The sequence below is a fragment of the Pteropus alecto genome, unplaced genomic scaffold (assembly GCF_000325575.1).
Source record: "Pteropus alecto unplaced genomic scaffold, ASM32557v1 scaffold105, whole genome shotgun sequence".
NCBI lineage: Eukaryota > Metazoa > Chordata > Mammalia > Chiroptera > Pteropodidae > Pteropus > Pteropus alecto.
In genome coordinates, this window is record NW_006436294.1 from 198355 (window position 1) to 199986 (window position 1632).

At 46.3% G+C, this 1632-nt stretch overlaps 1 protein-coding gene across 2 annotated transcripts in view; it reads right to left on the bottom strand.

The window, feature by feature from the left end:
• Positions 1–1632, bottom strand: part of ASAP1 (ArfGAP with SH3 domain, ankyrin repeat and PH domain 1) — a 259462-nt gene that overhangs the window by 39044 nt on the left and 218786 nt on the right. For both annotated transcript variants that reach the window (XM_015590261.2, XM_015590262.2), the window contains exon 15: positions 44–177. In XM_015590261.2, the coding sequence (XP_015445747.1) occupies positions 44–177 (134 nt within the window). The remainder of the gene's footprint in view (positions 1–43; positions 178–1632) is intronic.

Below are 1632 nucleotides of genomic sequence, written 5' to 3' on the forward strand. Positions count from 1 at the left end.
AAACTTAAAAGTTTTTTTCTGAAGTACAGGTCACACTACTCACCAAGAGCTCAGAAGTTCCTAATTTGTCTAGTTCCAAAGACTGAATGCGGGAAATGTGAACCCCCATTTCCCTGTGGATGCCGGAACATTCTATACAGGTCAAAATACCCAAGTTGGTTGAAAGCCAGGTAGGTTCTGTGGAAAAGATTTTGAAGACAATGAACGAACATCTAATTTTAGTGTGCCAACTACAGAGGAAGCTGAAAGAACAGTAGTAAAACTTTTTAAGAATCATAAAGAGAAGATGTAAATGGAAGAAATGGAGGCCTGTAGTTTATCCAAGAGGCTATTATAAAAATTAATAGCTTGTTAGAGAGCAAAGTGTGATAAGACACATTTTTAAAAATGTCCTTTCAATGAACTGAAAACAAAATGAAGTTCTTTATTCCTGTGAAGTGTTAGAAAGACTTTCCACAAGGTCCCACGAAACACCCTTGGGCCTGGCGACGGGTGTTCCCTCATCGCCAGTGATGGATTGCAGGCCTGTTAAGTACAGCCCACGAGGCACTGAGCTCTACAGCTGTCTTTACCCCCACGTTACGACTCCCATTAACCCATCTTGGTTACGGCTGGCTTCTCCACAAGCACCTCTTGGTGATAGGTAGCTATAAATACTGAACTGAATGTTTCTTTCAGAGACCTCAGCCTTTTCTACAACCTCAAAGGCTCTAAAATAATAAAGTACAAATATTTCTGTTACCCAAACCTCAGGGCTCGCTCTCTGTGGCAAGCGTCTCTCTCACTGGTTAATGCTTATTTACTACTCTGGTGCCACATCCTCATACTGCGTGTGTCACTATCACACACAGACACAAAACCAGAAGAAAATGTGAGATGTGTCTCCGAGGTGCTTACTGCGTGTTGTATAGAGAAGTCCGTTTTCACAAGTAAAACATCACATGCTCTAATGCTTAAGAGCAGCAGGTGTGCACCCATGTTCTGACCCCTGCCGGATGTGTGACGCCAAGGGAGTCACCACACTTCTCTAAGTCCCCAGTCTTCTCATCTGTAAAATGGGGATCACGTTACTACCTCGCTCACAGAGCGACCGTGAGGGTTGATGAGATGACATAAGCAAAACGACCCGCATGATCCTTGTGATGATGTGGGCACCGCATAAACTGTTAGCTGCTGCCAGTGCCCGGGTAGTCCAGATGCTATTGGAAAAGAGAAGTTGGGGGGAGGTGACACCAACGTGACATCGAGGTTGGAGAGGATTCACTGAGCAGGAAGGAAAGCCTGTGCCACGTGTCAGCCACCACATGCACCATTTCACTAAGTCCTCGTGACGACTCAGGCTGGTTACCCCATTTTTACGATGAGGAAACTGAAAATGAGAAGAGCGAAGGGGCTTGGCATGAGGTTGTCTGGGCTGAGTGGCAGGCTGGGGATTCAAAACTCGGACCCTGGACTCCATGTCCAGTGCTCTCTCCATACTGTCCATTTAACTGGACCATACTGTGCTATTTATCTGGACCTTGCTGGGCAAGGCGGTGTTTTGGCAGGTGACCATACTGAGAGCAAGTGGCAGCTTCCCCGGTAGAGCAAACGGCATGGGGAACGGTCAGAGATGTGACCGTTCAGGTTCAT